Source organism: Epinephelus lanceolatus, chromosome 14, assembly GCF_041903045.1.
Source record: "Epinephelus lanceolatus isolate andai-2023 chromosome 14, ASM4190304v1, whole genome shotgun sequence".
NCBI classification, from domain to species: domain Eukaryota; kingdom Metazoa; phylum Chordata; class Actinopteri; order Perciformes; family Serranidae; genus Epinephelus; species Epinephelus lanceolatus.
The window spans coordinates 25,072,150-25,088,409 of record NC_135747.1 but is presented as its reverse complement, the minus strand read 5'-3'; the positions used below and the strand labels follow the sequence as shown (position 1 = coordinate 25,088,409).

General features: G+C 40.8%; 1 protein-coding gene across 1 annotated transcript in view; it reads left to right on the top strand.

Annotated features, from left to right (window-relative positions):
• The first annotated feature begins 5,158 nt into the window (after window positions 1-5,158).
• Window positions 5,159-16,260, top strand: part of hs6st3b (heparan sulfate 6-O-sulfotransferase 3b) — a 118,693-nt gene continuing 107,591 nt past the window's right edge. The window contains exon 1 of the mRNA XM_033617077.2: window positions 5,159-5,838. Coding sequence (XP_033472968.2) covers window positions 5,291-5,838 — 548 coding nt within the window. The 5' untranslated portion in view covers window positions 5,159-5,290. The remainder of the gene's footprint in view (window positions 5,839-16,260) is intronic.

Below are 16,260 nucleotides of genomic sequence, written 5' to 3'. Positions count from 1 at the left end.
TTCTATTTAAGGCACAATGTGTTTGTTTGCTTACACGCACAAAATCAATGACTGTGGGTGTAAATCTATAAAAACATAATGGTAAAGTTGGAATTTATTCAGGCACAGCGGCAGACAGCTAAAGAGGCAGACGCTGAAGCTTAAACACTTTCCCACCAAACACTGGAGCATGTTGCAGCTACACCACTGTGGGAAACTGTGTAGCGAGACTAACTGAATTAAATATTTAATAATTATACTGTTACTTTATGTTTATGATGAGCTAATGTTAAGATACAACATATAACTTGCAGAATGATAAAACTTAACAAAGGATAATAATGACATTAAGCAAAATGGTTATTATTAGGCTAGGTGAAACAATTGGTAGCCTATATCAATATGTAAATTGTCAAAACACTGAAGGGGTTGTACAGCAATTTAGTATCATACTTCCATACGATGTGTGTGTGTATGTGTGTTAAAATAGATGAAAAGTAGCCTAGTCATCACCCTTCAATGGTCTAAATACCCAGCTGGCACATGGCCGAACCTTCACTGTTGAAATATGGTTGAAATTATGCCAGTTGTTATTTCAACATTAAAACAACACCGAAACAACATTTAATTCTGATGTCTGTAAAAGGGTTAAGAAAATTATCATGAGTCAACACTGAAATTTCAGAAAGATCTGTTTTAACATTGAAACAAATTTGAAACTATGTTTAAGGTTTATTAGACAAAATTGTGACACCAACATTGATTCATCTTTCAAAACCAAAACATAATTCAACATTGATTCAACAGTGAATAAATATTAGAATGCCAGCTGGGCACCAATGTCGTTGGACAACATCTATTGCCAATGTAAATTTGACACTGATAGAATACTGACAACAGATGACACTGCTGTTTTGTTGGTTTTAAGTTCTGCTGTTACGTAACCAAAATCCAACATCTCCCAGATGTCTCATGCCAGCGTCATCTTGATGTAGAATAACAACATACATTCGGAAGGTATGGAAAGCAAAACCTGTTTGTGAAACATCAAGATGTTAACGTCCACACAATGTGAAATTGTAATGTTGTTAGACATTTAAAATATCACCAACTTAATTTTCATTTCAACCAAAATTTACTATCTGTCCAACGTAAGAAACCAACGTTTTTCTGGCGTCGTATTGACATTTAGCAGAGGCTGAAATATCCTGACTTATAATCTGTATAGTTAAAAAACACAATTTCCAAACTCTACTTCCAACTCCATAGCATCTTTCATGAGACACTCCCTGACTATCCCTACTTGGAAAACGCTCAGTTCTTTGGATCTCCAGGCGCCCAGCTTATGAACCTGGCTTTTACAAAATATTTCCAATGTTTTCCAAGCCCAAGCCAAGATAACACTGATAACATCACAGGGTAATTTCGCAGACTCCCTCCAGAGACACAGAAGACAACAACTGTTTTCACAGGCTGAGTAGTGCTTCCCATGAAATCATCATCCTATGGTGGAGTGCTCCTTTAATTTTTCAGGTTTATTTAAAGCTTTCTCTATTTCACATTAAAACTTTGGGCAGTTGGCCAATAGTATTATGATATGACTGATCAATTCATTAAAAACATAACCAATTAACTCATAAAAATGTATTGGTAACACTGCTTAAAGTTCCAGTGTGTAAGATTAAGGGGATTTCAGTGGCATCTAGCAGTGAAGTTTGCAGATTGCAACTAGCTGAAACTTCTCCTTGTTAGATTTCCTGCAGTGTTCATTGTTGAGGAGGTTTTCACCATGAGCTGAATTATCCACAGAGGTCTCCTCCTCTCCAAAACAAACAGACCAGGGGTCTCATTTATAAAACAATGCGTAGAATCCATACTAAAAATGTGCTTATAAAGCCAAAAAATATTGGACAATTTCTACAATCAGGCTTCCACCTCACCATCTGCGTCGCCAGTTTCCCATCTCCAAAATGTTCATAAGCATGGGTAAAAGTTTCTCCCATCAAATCTGTTTTTATAGATCACAACTTTTGCATTTGAAGCGGCATACGCCTCCTCCAGGCCTCGTTTTGTGTGTGTGCAATGTTTATAAATGAAACCCCGGGTGATTAAAACCAGTAACAACACTGAATAAAGCAGTTTCACGTTAGAAATCACTATTCCACAGATCCAGATTTTCAGGAGGTTTTAACCAGTAGCGGTAAAAAATACTGAATAAAGCAATTTGTGCAAAAAGAAATCCATGTTTTTTTCTATGCTGCTAGTTGCAGTTAACTAAGGTGGGCAACGCAAAAACTGGAATGGCCCTTTCTAGAGCCAGAGTTTGGTTTGTCCATTCTGGGCTACTGTAGAAACATAGCGGTGCAGCATGGCACTCTTTGCAAAACAACCTGCTCCCTATGTAAATATAAATAACTCATTCTACAGTAACGAAAACACAATTGTTTTTATTAATAGGTGATTATACATCACAGAAAACATACCTATTATAATTTATTCCATTTCTGCCAATATTCCCCTAAATCCTTCACACTAGCGCTTAAGACTTCCATGAAGTTGGTGTATATGAAAGAAATAGGTATAAAGAAGTCTGAATGAATGTATCCTGATGGCTTAAAAACACTGCATTCTACTATTTCAAAATTAGGCAACTCCATTGCATCTTTAACTAAACCCTCCCTGCCTGTAAAACGCTCAGTTCTTTGGATCATCATGCACCCAGCTGTGAAGCAGGCTTTTACAAAACGTTTTCAACGTTTTCCAAGGCCGAGACAAAACAACACTGATAACATCACAGGTAATTTCGCAGACTCCCTCCAGAGACACAGAAGACAACAACCATTTACACAGGATGAGCAGTGCTTCCCATGACCAGTAAAATAATCCTCGTTGCAGGTTGATTTACAGCTTTCTCTATTTTGTATCATCTGAAACTTTGGGCAGGTGACCACTAAAAACATGAAATTACTGACCAATTCATCAAAAGAAAATAAAGCATTACTGTTAAATTAAATAATTATAATCAAATAAGAGAAGAACACATGAAATAAAAATGGATAGAAAAATAAATTAAAGATTGTTTTATTAGACTCATATAGACTTGTCATTTACATCATTTTATTGTAGGGGAGACCGGGGTTGGTTGTCACAGTGCTTATTACAGCCACACATGAGGGCGCTGTGACATTATGTAGATATCAAACACATGGCCTGACATCCTGCTCATTTTGCACATGAAACATTGAAGTTAGGAGATATTTTGTCACTTTTCCTGGGTCAGAGTAATTTTCCTTTTGGTGTTTTTGTATTGAAAGCTTGTAGGTTATTAGCTTTTCATAAATCAAACACTTATTAAATATTTAAAGGTAATAATAGCTTTGATTCAGTCAACTTTTAGCGAGCAAGCTAAAGCCATATGGTAGCTATCTTAACGTGTTTGTCAGCTGTCAGCTGGGGATGGTTGTCTCACTGCTCTGGGGGTTGGTTGTCACATGTGTGACAGTTCAGACAGAAGGCATGTCAAACATAGTCCATATGTTCTCAGGTGTTTTTGATCTCACACACACACACACACACACACACACACACACACACACACACACACACACACACACACACAGTGTTGCTTTAGTTGCTCATTAGAAATTGACATTGTATCTAACCAGTTACATACTTCAAGCTTGGCTGTTTGACATTTTAACAAAAGTTCCTGGTCACAGTGAGATGGAGATTATTCCAATCTCACTGTTTTGTTCAATATTATATTCATAATCAATTGTTATGAAACGACAGCTCTATTGAAGACTAGATTTTTTGTGTCAGAAATGTAAATTATTTCATTTTACTTCTCATTACAGAGGATAATTCAAACAATCACCTGGTTCAAATTCAACACACAAGGGGCATTGATGAGTAGGCTACTACTGTAGAGATAGTATTGATTTTATTAGGTGTTATCTTAAACTTTTAAAAATTTCCACATTTTTTTCCCTCAAAACCCCATTGATAACCAAAGGGACAACCAATCCCATATATTGTGACAACCAGTCCTGTGTCAGTGTCAGTGTCTTTGATGGTTAATTACGTCTTGTGACAATAGGTTGCAAAAATCAAAGGGACACCCATTTCAAGCTAAGACCTTTAATGTAGGAATGACTATTGAAAGATGTTTCGATGATGACCGATTTACACAAGAGTAAAAATTGTGACAACCGACCCCCGTCTCCCCTATTTTATTTTACATTTAAAAATGCTTATTCACAACTTATCTTATTTAAATCACATTTTCTATACATCTTAATGAATTGTACACCTCAACTTGGCCATGGCATGCCAGTAAGGCAATGCACCAGTGTTTTATGGTATCAATAGAAGACTGCTGCAGAGGAAGCAGCTGTTTCACTTATAATTGGCTCTCTTAACAGTTCCGTCCTTTGAGCAGATATTAGACATTAAATTGGGCTTTTTTAAAAATAAGAAAAGCCTATATCCTTACACTGGCAACCAGCTGCAAGCGGAGAGACAGTGCTACCTCTCTAAATATCAAAGGTCACACTAGGATGAATGCGCCTCAGAAAAAGTTCCAGCGGATTTGATATGTATATGTGCTTAAATCTCCATGTTGTCTCAGCTCAGTGTCCATGCGGGCTATACTGGCTTTGCACTATGTTTAACAAGATTATGGGATGGACGGGGATGGGATGTAGTAGAGCTCGCCCAGCCCAGCCACGACGAGAGCATAACGCATATGTGTCGGCTGGGATGCAGCAGCAGCAGCAGCAGCATCCTCTCAAAAGCACTGCTTCAGCACAGTCAGTCAGTCCGCCCCAACCCGCCGAGGATGCTGTAGGATGCTGCCGGAGGATCCAGCCCCACAGTCCGAGCCGTGACACATCTCTGCTGGAGTAAGTCGAGCCACACTGCGATTTAAGCCTGGGGGGGGGAAGGCACAAAGACAGGAGGAAAGTAAACTCTCATCAGCTGCCTTATTGTGAACTTGATACCGGAGCACGGGAGTCGTCGGCGCGGATGCAGCTCCTGCGCTTTAGAAGTTGGACAGCCAGGAACATTTGAATGCCATGACTCTTGACTTTGGACAAGCTCTCCAGCGCAGTGCAGACGGCGTGCATCATTATACAAACCAAACGGTGGACTTCTCTAATGTCCAGATTACCTCTGATCTGATCAACATGTGGCACCTAAATAAAAGGCACCTTTAGTCTCTCTGAGGCATGGAGCATCACTGATCCCCGAAGAGCCCACGGGTGCTACTTATTATTCACAGTAATGGAATGAAGACACTACCTTTGATATGATGGATGATAGATCCAGTAAGCTCATCTTGGTGCCTATTTTAGCTGTTCTTTTTGTTATGATAGGTTACCAGTACATATGTCCCGCTGGCAGCAATTCGTGCCACTTTAAGGCTGGGGAGAAATTCAGGGGGGTGAGCCTACTTTCCACCCCGTACCAGGATAGCGACGATTTCTACAGAGATCAGGACCTGGAGGATGACAGCCCTCCCAAACTACCGTCCAAATTCAACTTCACCGAGAGAGACCTTGACAGACACGTGGAGTTCAACATCAAAGGGGACGACGTGATCGTGTTTCTGCACATCCAGAAGACCGGAGGCACCACTTTCGGGAGACACTTGGTGAGGAATATTCGCTTGGAGCAGCCGTGCGACTGCAAGCCAGGACAGAAGAAATGCACATGTCACCGACCGGGGAAAGAGGAGTCCTGGCTCTTCTCCCGGTTCTCTACTGGCTGGAGCTGCGGACTGCATGCAGACTGGACCGAGCTAACGAACTGTGTGCCTGTCATTATGGATAAGAAGGAGGCCCAGAGGAATAAAAGGTATGCACCCCTTGTGTGTGTGCGTCTGCGTGTGTCTGTGTTTCATGTGTGAATAAAACTCTGTGGCCCCAAACCAGCAGGACCCACAGGTCAAGTGTGTGCAAACAGGCACAGGTGATTCAAGAATTAATTGTGTTTAATTTGCATAGCCTTATGTCTGAACAGTTAAAGGTTCAGAGTGTAGGAGTTAAGGGCATATATTTGCAGAAATGGAATATAAAACATAAATAATAATTGTTTTCTGTAGTGTATAATCACCTGAAATAAGAATCATTCTGTTTTTGTTACCTCAGAATGAGCATTTTATATCTACATAGAGAGCGGGTCCCCATCCATGGAGAACGCCATGTCACACTACCATGTTTCTACAGTGGCACAGAACGGACAAATAAGAAACTGGCTCTAGATAGGGCCATTCATGTTTTTGTGTCGGTCACCATAGTTAGCAGGCCCTCTGCAAGAGGAAATCCAGCGCTTGGGCAGTGACTTCCGCATCAGAAACCAACAAGAAAAGCCATCCTTTAATGTCAGCATGATATGTGGCTGGTTGCCGTTACAGTTTAACAGTGCCTAGCGGCATAAGGGGATAATGCAACGGGACAAGGACGAAAGTTAAGGCGTTAAAAGTCCAACTGGGGCGGGCGGGAATGGTGGTGGATGGGTCCAACAAATACGGACTTTCACCCGAGAGAGCGGTGTTTGTGTCCCGTAACATTCTAAAGCCAAACCCTGTTATTTCTTCTGAAAGCTAACCACGTGGTTAGCTTTCGGAATTTGCGGTGTTGTACTGACGTAGTGCGTTTATTTTGAAAGAGACTGTACGTAAATGTTAAATTTCCTGTGAAAACACATGTATTTCCAAAGAAGACAATGCATGTAACAGGCAGAACTTGACAACAACCAATACACCCAGGGTGCCTTGCATGTCGTATGTTGACATTGAGCAAATGTCAATATGTGACGAGGTCGTAGTGAGAATGTTTTGTCTGCGACATGCAGTGTCGGAAAGACACAGATTTTTTTCTTAATGTGAAACTGCTTTATTCAGTGTTTTTAAGGGTTTAAATCTCCTTATCTGTAAGTTCTGGAGAGGAAGAGACCTCAGCAGATAATTCGGCTCCTGCTTAAAACCTTCTGAACTATGAACACTGAAGGAATTCTAACCAGGAGAAGTTTCAGCTGGGTACAATCTATAGTCCTCACCACAAAATGACACTAAATCCCCCTACATCTTACACACTACTCCCTTAAGTGTGCAGTGATGGGTGAGATGGTGTTCCCATTGCAGTGATGCATTGTAGTTTTGTCGGAAAGTCAGGAACAATACCTACACTGATTGTAAAGAGGCAAATAATTGTAACTAGTCACCCTGCAATCAGCTGATTTTGTTTTAGGTAGGTGCATGCACAAGTGTGAGGCTGATGGGAATAATGCAACAGTTTAAACTGCTGCTCCAACATTTAAGAGTCTTTCACTTTGCGTGACCTTCAAACACATAAATTGTCTGTTTGTTCTCCTTTTGTGTTCACTTCAGACCCTCACAATGAACTTATTCCTGCCCAGCTGTGCCGGTGCTGTTATGCTGCCAATTTGTGCCATTAACCAAGCATTTACAGAACTCCCCTTTCACAGCAGAAACAATGTTGTTTGTAAGCCTGCAGTCCAAATGTTCTGGCACCCTGCCTCGGGTGATTTCATTGTCACTGGATCAAGGCTCCAATTGCACCTATTGAGAACTGACTGAGAGTTTTATGAAAGTGCACACACTCTGAATCCGTAGAGGAGAAGTTAAAGGGTCAGTGACTGTTTTTTTCTTTTTGTTGAATTTTCATCTCTGTGCATTAGGGTATCCATCTGTTGCCCAAAATTGGGTGAGACCTGACCCTGATGTATGCATCAGCACGCACAACTCTTCCCACATCCTTGGCCTTCTTGTCTTGTGTGATAGGGATGGGATAAGATGTTATTGATACAACTGCCATTATTGGTTCTGCTTATTGTTATGATTCTTTATTCAGGGTTTCAGAATTTGTTTTGATTTATTTTTCTTTTAGACATAGAAAAAATCTGCCAAGCCTGCCTATGTGGCGCCAATGGTATTATCACAAGATATTTACCCTCTTTTGTGGACAAGCTGCTTGGTTGGGAAGAGGAGCCACTCGTTCAGAAAGCGTCATGGCATTCCTGGAATTTAAGCCCATCTTGCGTAGAAAGACATTTGGTGTTTCCACCCTTGCTTGAAATGATCATTTTACAGACATTACTAGTAGTACATGTCATATTTCTTCACGAAATGAAGCTAGCAGCATAGACGCATACGTTTGATGTCATTGTTTGCAATGCACAACTCTCAGAAAAACATGAAAAGAATTGATAAGCCCTGAGGTGTAAGATTCCAATGGATTGGACAATTTGGAACTAGGTCTCAAGTGGAAATGGTTCTGTGTTCCCATGCCTAGTGATAAGTCCCTTTTTAAGGTGTTGTTGTCGGCCTGCAGAACAGGTGCACTACTGTTGTATCACACCGAGTCTTTACATTTGATCTTATCCCAGGACTGAGCTCAAATGATCTCAGCATGTTTGGTTTAGACACACAGAAGTTATCTGAGAGGAAAAGCGAAGTAGAACCGGTTAATTTGATATGCATTATCTCCCCAATATTTTCTGTTGTAATTGTATTAGAAATGACATTTGCAATTGCTTGTGCTAATGTGATAGAGATGCAGTACAATTACAAAAAGGGGGCCGCATTGTAATGAACTAGTCACTGCATGAGCAATGTGTGTGTGTGTGTGTTCACATTGCACAGATGCAGTTAGTGTTTCTGGAGTCACTGATTCTTTAAATTGCATTACAGTTTAGGTTCTTTATTAGCATGTTAAAAGTCTATTAGACATATATCGTCAAAGATCCTTCACGTAGCAAAAGCCCTGACCGAATGTCACAACAAACAAGCACGCAAGAATTCCTGTTTTGAAAAATACAGTCTTACACTGAAGTACACGAGCACATGATTTATTTCTGCTGTGCCAAGTGTTTCCTTTACTCAGGGAAGTGCTCACTGGATGCGACAGCTCTTCATTTCACAGCTGCAGCATCTATTCTGCACTTACTAGTCCTCCCGTCCCTTGTTCTTCAGTGGCCTCCCGCAGCATCTATTCTGAGATCATTCTGCCTCGACCAAGACTGTTGGCAGACACATTACGTTAGACCTCCTCACTAACCAGCCACTGGCTGCACACGGCACATTTGTGAAGTGAGATGACTAATAGTATTATGCAAATTTCAGCTTCATAATCATTTTGTGTGTGAGCAATGCCTTAATTAAAATATCTTAAATAGTAGAAGGTCAAAGTAAAAAAGCAACCCTCTTACAGTAAAATGTGGTCATTTGTAATAAATAATCCACTTGTCACAAAAATCTTAGCTCCACCTCAGGGTGCAATGGGGAATACCAATCATACATCACTGCCAAATTCAGATGGCATACCCTTGTTTTGCGGTTGGGAGCCTCTCAGATTGAGTGGCTGTTTTTCCGCAGTCCCAGGCATTCACCTCGCCAGCTCTTGAGATGGCAGTGGGGGTGGGGGGTTGAGGTGGGCGGCGATGGCACTGCCTGCATGGCATTGTATGGCCTTTTCAGCCGGGCAGGACGCGCTGCACGGTGAGCCAGCCGTGCGGCCCAGGAAAGGTCAGGCGTGTCAGACCGGATCAGTGTGCGTGTCCTGCGGCGTGGCTCCTCTGGAGTGTGTTGTCAGTCAGGGGGGAAGTGAAGCGGGCGAGCCTGCTCTCTTCGGGGGCTTTTTTTTTTTTTTTTGAGAAACATACCTCTAAGTGCTGTCCTCCTAACTTGCTTTGTGGAGAGCGTCGTGGCATTACCTTGTCAGCTGCACGAAGATGGCTTGTTGAGCAGGTTGTTTTTCCCTCTCAGGCGATTTCAGAGGAGAGCTGCTGGAGTTATTTCCAATTGTTATGTGTTCATTAGCTAACTGTTTGGTCCGGAGTTACCGGGGTTGATGTACGCAATGTGACACTGTGTCACAAAACAAGGAGCTGATTTTCCAAATGTACTCGCATGAAGCATGGATTGAGTGAATCGTGCCTTCAGGGTTGTTTTGCGTGTGTAGTATAAGGTCGTAGGTCAGCATCAGAGACATATTTGATGTTGTTTTCCACTGAAATAAGAATGAGCATATTCGGTTTCTCACTTCAATATTAGTCTCCCTCCTGGTGCAGTCAGAATTTCTGTCACTGAGATTAAAAAAACAACAACAGCAACGCCGCTTTATTGTCACGGCTACAGGTCTGAGGTGAGGAAATTTGATTATCAAACATACAGCCTGGAGTCCCGACAGTGAAGCATACATTATACGTCTCGAATAAAGCAGCGGTGTTCGACTGTTTGCTGTCCGTGTATAAAAGTGTGTTATTATCATTTTACTTTAATAGTCACAGAATATTTTCTTATGAGCAAATACCGGCAAGGCTTATTTTTAGTGTCCCCCTGCAGATGATATGTTATTGGATATGTTCTAACAGTTTGACATCAGGGTAAAACTTTTTCTCTTGCAAATCATCACATGTAATAATAAGGACAAAGGGCATTTAAGATAATATTCTGCAGCAGAATAAGCCACTTGAAGCCTTTGTCACATATCAGAGATACTGAGAAGAAGTATTCTCCATGTGAGCACAAGGTCGCTCAACCAGAGCGCAAAAACATTCATGCATGCACATTGTCATTCATACAACAGAGAGAGAGAGACAGCTTCTTCAGCTGGGGCGACACAGACTTTTACACATCCTCTCGGTGCCCAGAGTGTGAGTTTGGTTTGTTTTAAGTTAAAATCAGGGGAGGACGAACAAGCTGCATACCACTGGGGAAAAAAAGGTTGTTTTTTTAGCAAGCCATCACAGCATTTCCAGCGGCTATTGTGGCACCAAAACTGTATTTTGAGCCAAAACATGATCTTTTTCTAACTATAACCAAGTGTGTTTTGTGCCCAAGCCTAACCACACATTAACCACAGTGCTGTTGAAACGTAAAGACAAGCAAAGTTTCAACATATCCGCCAACGTAACATTGTTACTTATTGTCATAGCTTCACTCTTCCTGGCTCCCCCTGAAAATGTGATTTAATAGCAAATCAAAGCCTACATTTTAGACGTGGCTGACATGCACTGAAACACTGAGATGGAAACTGGATGTTTTGTTGATTAAATGAATAGAATTCATCAGGGTCATCCTTTTTGCAATGTGATGCTGCTGTTGACAATGTCAGCATCTCTTACAATATGTCTCCGTAGACGCTGGACGAGACAAGATTTGTCGGCTGAATTAAGAGTTTCCTCAACTTACAAAAATGTGGTATTTTGGTGACATTTAATGGCCAGCTTTTGAATTAGTGCTGAACTTATTTGAATTTTGTTAATACCTCTCCTTGTCCTTTAGTTGATTTTTAGAAATGTAGCAAAGCAATTTCTGGACGATCCAGAGTCAGCCCATTAGTCATGAATCTGTATGTGCTACAGAAATTCTTAGGTTTCTTTTTTTTCCAGTTCTTTAAAAGTCAGAGGTTTTGAGTTTGTCTGCATTTCTGTTAACTGTGAGATATGTCTAATACCACAAAACAGATATCGGGGAAATTGGATGAAGAGTTAGGTCATGGGCCAAGGAAAAATCACTTGGTTTTGGTATGAATAAGGGAACCATAACCCCTGCTGGGAAAGGTTGGCTGTTATCAGGCAATTAAATGGCTGTTATTAGTGGCTATAACCAAGCAATGGCATCGTAGGTTAGAAGAGGCCTGCCACAGTCACTATAAGGTTTAGAAACCCATTATCAGGCCATGACATTGCTGTTTACATTTACTGGTAGGCGCAGGCTCAGCCCCCTCAGTTGTATTTTTTGCCACCTCTGTTTAAGCTTTATGTATCTGTAGAAAAATAGCAAAAACAACACAATTATTAGCTGAGATACCTGTGACTATCTCTTAGCTGTTGTTTCAGAACAATCAGAACAATGAATAGTGCTGCTGTTGGAGGAGTTAGACAGAAACATGCCACTTTGTTGGGTTGTTATTTAGCACTTCTGAGGCTAAATTTAAATTCTTATGAAAAAAAAAAAAAAATCCCCCCTCGCAATTTTTAACAGCCCCCTCAGTCACTTTATCTAGCAGGCAACCTCTGCTGAATCCAAATGTCCACCCTCTGGACTTGCAGACTGAGCCCTCCTAGGCTTCAGTTGTACGTAGTGTGATGTATTCACTGTCATCACGTAAAGTCTGCAAGGGTAGAGACTACAAGTGGCTGATAGGCACCCCTCAAGACTGTTTTGCTTGTTGCTGTGGAAACGGTCAACTATCACTGCTGTCATATTCATATACATGTAATATAAGTTGATGAACAGTGCCGAACTCACCTGTCCCCGCAGATAACAAGATCCACGTGTAGGCTTTTTTTTTTTTTTTTTTTTTGAATTAAACAAAAATGTATTAATAGATCTCTATATAACACAGAAACGCTTCAACTAAAACTCAATAAATTGGGTATTACTGACATTAGAAGACCTTCTCTGCTGTTTTCTGCCAATTTTTTTCTGGCCTATTTGACTGTACGACTTGAGAGGCTGCAATATTAAAATGCATTTTCAGTCCCTCCACAGCCTGTACTTAAACATATCTCTGTATCATGATGTGGTTGAAAATTATTTCTAGCCCATACAATTCAAGAAGCTTTTTAATAGACCCAACTATCAAAAACTATTTTGCACATTCGTAGTTTTTTTTTTTTTTTTTTGGCAATTTAAAAAACCCACAACGTCACGTCCATGTGGCAATCAATTGTGGGTTATTGAATCAGTGAAGTCTGCTGAGGTTTGCACCTCAAACGGGCTCCCTGGAAGTCTGCAGAAAGTCAGCCTGAGGTCCTTTGGATTCAGCCCTCTCGTGGCCATAATCGCTATGACGGGAGAGAAGGAGGCAGTCAAGTGATGTCGTGTAAAGAGCAAGAAAACCTGAGTTGTATGGGAGAGAGGGTGGATCAGTAAAACAAACACAGGACTTTCACCCAGGAGAGTGGGGTTTGTGTCCTGTGTGTTACTACTTTTAACCACGTTATGTGATGTCATGTTATGATGTGTAACAGACGTACTTATTTTAACCCAAACCATCAAATTGTCTCTTAAACCTAACATAGTTTTGGGGTGTAAACCTGAATAAAGTGAAAGTGAAACCTAACAAAACTGTCACTGTTTCACAACATTGAACATGCAAACCGCCTTTCAGTGTCCTGATAACAGCCATCTGCCATGACCAGTCTTGATGAGGCTAAAAAACACAGATAATGATCATGTAGTCTGAGTGGGCGGAAGTTCGCTACATAGATCAGCCTCTCATTGGGCGGAACGAGCCACCTGCTGAAGTCCCGCCCTACCACCTCCGGTTGTGTAGCAGTTTTTTCGACACGTCCTTTTGCAGTGTTTGATCTTGCGGGGATGTAGCCATTTTTCTGCCATGGTTCGCGTCCTGTCCTGTAGGTGATATTTGGGCGTGTTATACCAAAACCTTTCTTTTCTTGAGAAAAGTCTGGTGAGCGAGACTAATGATCACGTAATGTGATGATAACATCCAAACTGGGAGACTGGTTGCCTCAACTTTCAAGCACAGAACCAAAATCTGTTTGTTTGTTTTTTGCTCTCTGCATTTTCAACTTTTATTTATCCCTGCAAGCAACTGTACACAGTAGCCCAACACCAAGGTCAACATAAACACAATATATAAGGGGAAAATATGGCTAATGAAACAGTTAAATCAATCAAATGCTATTTGCTAAAAATGGTGTGTGAAAGTTGGGTAAAATGCACATATCTATCTGAAAAGGCTGCTCCCATTTCAGTCTGCTTTGTGTGTGTGAGTGCATATTTCCAGTGTTCTAGTTGCAAGCAAGCAAACAATCCTTGTTTCTGTGCTTTCAGCTATATTCAGAAACACATTGTGCCACTATGTGTTGTTAGATATCCAAGTTCGGTAGGAAAATGCAAACAAAACAGACTTCAATACATGAGGCTGAGGCAGCCAACACTGAGTTAATACTTAATTTGCTCATATGCTTGTTTGTCCCCAGAGGAGCCTTGTTATTTGCCTCACATCCACTTACAGGTACATGAATGTATAATTTGGATAAAGGCCATAAATGTTCAAACCGATAAATTAATATGCATTTTTTTTTCTCTTTAAAGTGTTGGACAGTATGTAGAGATTTTTTTCCCCCTGTTCCATTTCATGTTCGTTGTTCCCCTTTTAACTGTGGCCTCATGGTAATTTTATGCATATGCTGATGCTGCAGTTTTTATCAATTATAAAATCTTCATTAGCAGCTTTCTTGTTGCTTATGCATAATGAATGCTCAGTTCAGAAGTACAAAGCCAAAACACGGGTACAGTGCGGACGCTCTTCGATACTCTCCTTTGATGAAGCACAGAGAGGGGGGGGAGGGAGAGATGTGCCTACGTAGCAATGACAGAGGATGTCCTCTGCTGTGATTCTGGATAATGATGTTTAGATCACGGTGTCCTCGAGGTTTTTACTGTATGTTATGTGCACTGAAAAGCTGCCTCGTAAGTTGTGTATAGAGAACAAAAAAGGGCAGCTACTGCCATTTGGATATTTGTCATGTTTAGTTTGCTGTCGCTAACTAAAAGATGTTTTTTAACAGTTTAGATTTTGCGTATGTGCTGTACATTTAAAGTAAATGCTCCTTGATAGTGATCATATACCTAATTGCTGTCAGTCTTTTGGACGGCGAAGGGAAACTGCTGTGTTCCTTATGATCTGGTTCTGTTCCAGTGTGTTGTATGTCACCAATATTACCATTAATGGCTACTCTAGCTTAGTTGGAGTAGCGCCCAGTGAGTGATGGGTACTGCAAAAATAATAAACCTCCTTCGACATTATGTTTTTTCTTCCCCCACCAGTTATAAAAATAACATTCACATTCCCTTAGTTTCTAGAACAGTCCTGCAGGAGCAGTAATAGACTGTTATTACTCTATATGGCACACCAATGACATGCCCTAATCCTTTGCTGAATAACACCCCACATCATATTTTATTCATAATAAGTGATGCAGAGAGGGCTGCAATTACTGCGTGGCCGTTCCCACTTACAGCTCGGATCAGTGAACCATGCATGTCTCACTCTATCTGCTACCTGCGCGTGACATATACCAGTGTTGTGGGCATCTCCCTGAAACAGCATGTGGGAGGGAGTCATTATCGACCCTGACCCAAATGAACTTGAACTTGCAGACAGCGGTTGAGTTTTACATTTTGCCAGCACTGATGTACGCAGATTTTTCATTTTATTTCACAATATGTGGGCAGTTTGTCAGATTCATTATTATTGACATTATTGTTGTTGTTGTTGTTGTTTTCTGTCTATTAAAGATGAGATCATAGATGGAAATAGCAGTTTAGAAAACAAGACAATCATATCACACAGCATTCATCAGATGAAGTTTGCCCAGTTGTCATGCAAATAAAGCACTTTAAAGATACTAATTAATATTTCTTATAGAGTCAATGTATCAGATGACAGTGTATGATGTGGGAGGCGTCGCTCATAGTGATGAATATACAGAGAATTATCACCTGAATCTGCAGCTCCCATCAGCTTTACAGACCTTTAAAGGGACTTTCACAGCTCTCATAGCCTGCAGCAGGCAGCTGTTTTCAATGTAAATGCTCTCCAACTAGGGCTGAGCGATATGAAGTAAATCAAATATCATAATATTGTAGGGTCGACTGTTTGTACTTTCACAAAATACTTACACAATCAGATTTTTGATTAATTACCATCAGTAATGTGGATATAATAAATGAGTAAATGCAAATAATAGAACAGCTGGAACAATCTGACAAGTACAGAAAATTACATCAGTTTTCTGAAAAGGCACTTTCGATATTACAATTTTCTACTTTCTGAGATGATACTTAAGGCCTATACTACGAAACCAGTTTGACTTAACCAGGAAATCTCTGCATTATCTGGTCTGACTAACTCTAACATTGTCTGTCTGGACTATCCAGCCACGAGCGTGTTCCTGTGAAAGAAGCGGGTTGTTAATTACGAGCGACATCATCAGAACCTTGAATGAAGTAGGCTGCTTCATATCATATGTGATGTGTCTGGCACTCCAAGACGATGGAATGTCAGTGGCGCTGGATGTAAAAAATACTCTCTGTAATCCTATAACAGGAAATTTGGATACTTTTGTCTTCAGTGATCTGATTGGTCAGAGGTCAGGTGTGATCCAATACTCCTAACATAACCTGGTTAGCTGTTCAACATGAGTTCCCACGGTGATTTATCCCAGTAAAAAGAGAACCAGCTTCGTAGTACTGAAAACCCAGAGTTAACCCTG